The sequence below is a fragment of the Corvus brachyrhynchos genome, unplaced genomic scaffold (assembly GCF_000691975.1).
Source record: "Corvus brachyrhynchos isolate BGI_N302 unplaced genomic scaffold, ASM69197v1 scaffold219, whole genome shotgun sequence".
Classification (NCBI taxonomy): domain Eukaryota; kingdom Metazoa; phylum Chordata; class Aves; order Passeriformes; family Corvidae; genus Corvus; species Corvus brachyrhynchos.
In genome coordinates this window covers 1539160-1541311 of record NW_008240034.1, presented here as the reverse complement: position 1 = coordinate 1541311, position 2152 = coordinate 1539160, and the positions used below count along the sequence as shown (strand labels likewise).

The following is a 2152-nucleotide window of genomic DNA, read 5'->3' as shown; positions in this document are numbered from 1 at the left end:
GGCGGGGACACCCCTTGCCCACAGCCCAGGGGGCCCAGGAGCAGCCAGGAGCACACGGGGGGCACAGGGGACCCCATGTGAACACTCTGCAGGCTCAGCTCGCTCCAATTTTTCACTGGATTATGGATTTTTATGGACCTGGAGGCAGGAGAAGCAGAGCCTGGTCCTGCCTGGGGATGCTCCATCGCTCCACCCACCCCATCCCCCTGTCCCCCCCAATTCCGGAGGGTCCCCCATGCCGGGATGAGGCTTCCAGACTCATCCCAGGGCCAAACCCAGTCAAGGGCTGCCCCCTCAGGGACCTCCCACCATCCCCCAGGCCCAGCCCCTCTCCCCCTTCCCTTCCCCTCGGCAAAACAGAACAAAATCCCAATATTATTAAAATACTAAAAAATAATAAAGGGAGAGATTTCTTTCCCTCCCCTTGCCCTGAACGGAACATGATGAGTTTTTACAGATGGTTCCGTTATGCTGGGTTTTATTTTAAAGCCACCAAAGGAAGGGAGGCGAGAGCCATCGGTTACCCGGTGACATTCCGCTGTCCCCGGGGAGAGCCGCTGCCATTTGCTAATTACACGTTAACAGGAGAAGAAAATTATTAATTTGTTTTTTTTAAATGGCTGATTTATGCGAGTCGGAAAAGTAGCCACTGAGCAGGGATGATTATTGTTATTCTTCTTTTTTTTTTTCCCCCCTCTGTCTCTCTGTCTGGACAGCGCTGAGGTGGCTCCAACAGGGCTGTGGGGCCCTGTCCCCATCCCTGTCACCATCAAGGGCCACCACTCACCCTCAACCCATGGGGAAGGACCTGGGGACCCCCCCAAGGGCCCCCCCAAACCTCTCACTTACTTGTTGGCCGAACATAAACCTTCAGCTTCAGGCAGGGCCTGTCCACCGTGTTCGGGGGGGAGGGGGCTGCAGGAGGAAAAGGGGACAAAGGGGGTGGGTTGTGGGGACAGCGGCAAAACGAGGGTCAAGGCACTGAATAAAAATAATAAACATTGGGAGAAAGGGAGGAATCGCAGCAATTATCGAGGTGATAGTTCCTCTCAGGATGAGAAAATGGGATTTTTTTATATATATAAAGAGATTTAATTTTCTCTCTTTTTTTTTTTTCAATAAAGCAGAGGGGTTTTTTTACCCTTCCTTTTTCTTTTCCATTTTGGCTCTGCGCCCCATGGGGGGAAGGAGAAGGTGCTGAGGTGAGCAGGACCATGAGCATCTAACCTCCATCCCAGCTCCATCCCAGCTCCATCCCAGCCCCACCCCAGCTCCATCCCAGCTCCATCCTAACTCCATCCTAACTCCATCCCAACTCCATCCCAGCTCCATCCCAGCTCCATCCCAGACCCACTCCAGCTCCATCCCAGCTCCATCCCAACTCCATCCCAGCTCCATCCCAACTCCATCCTAACTCCAACCCCAGCTGCTCCAGGACTGCTGCCAACCCTCCATGGGGGTGTTTTCTTTACCCTCCCATTTTCTTTTCCTTTTTGGTGCCACACCCCGTGGAGGGGGAAGGAGAAAGCGCTGAACTGAGCAGCACCACAGGCATCCCGCAGCATCTCATCCCATCCCATCCCATCCCATCCCATCCCATCCCATCCCATCCCATCCCATCCCATCCCATCCCATCCCATCCCATCCCATCCCATCCCATCCCATCCCATCCCATCCCATCCCATCCCATCCCATCCCATCCCATCCCATCCCATCCCATCCCATCCCATCCCATCCCATCCCATCCCATCCCATCCCATCCCATCCCATCCCATCCCATCCCATCCTGCTGCATCCCAGCTCCATCCCCAGGGCCAGCGCGTGCCCTTGACCCGCTCCAGAGGCACGAGCGTGTCCCGGTGCCGGCGGGTTAATGGATTCCAACCCGTGGGCTCGAGGAGGAGGTAATTTCTTTTCTTTCATGTCTGCTAAATACGGTTCCTCAAAGAGGCATAATTTCTAATGTTCCGCATGACGGGAATTCTAACCGGGTTAGCAATGATCAGCTTCCCATTTACTCCTGTGTAATCTCTCCCTAACGACATTAAAAAATAAAAAAAAAAATAAAAGAAAAAAAAAAAATAAAATAAAAGCAGGGGGGGCAGAGTTGGTGGGGGGAAAGGGGGAGAGAGAGGTGTGGGCGCAGTTATGT

General features: G+C 53.6%; 1 protein-coding gene across 1 annotated transcript in view; it reads right to left on the bottom strand.

Annotated features, from left to right (window-relative positions):
* The window catches only part of EFNA2 (ephrin A2), a 62491-nt gene that overhangs the window by 765 nt on the left and 59574 nt on the right, over positions 1 to 2152 (bottom strand). Inside the window, exon 4 of the mRNA XM_017743815.1 lies at positions 850 to 915. Within this exon, the coding sequence (XP_017599304.1) occupies positions 850 to 915 (66 nt within the window). The remainder of the gene's footprint in view (positions 1 to 849; positions 916 to 2152) is intronic.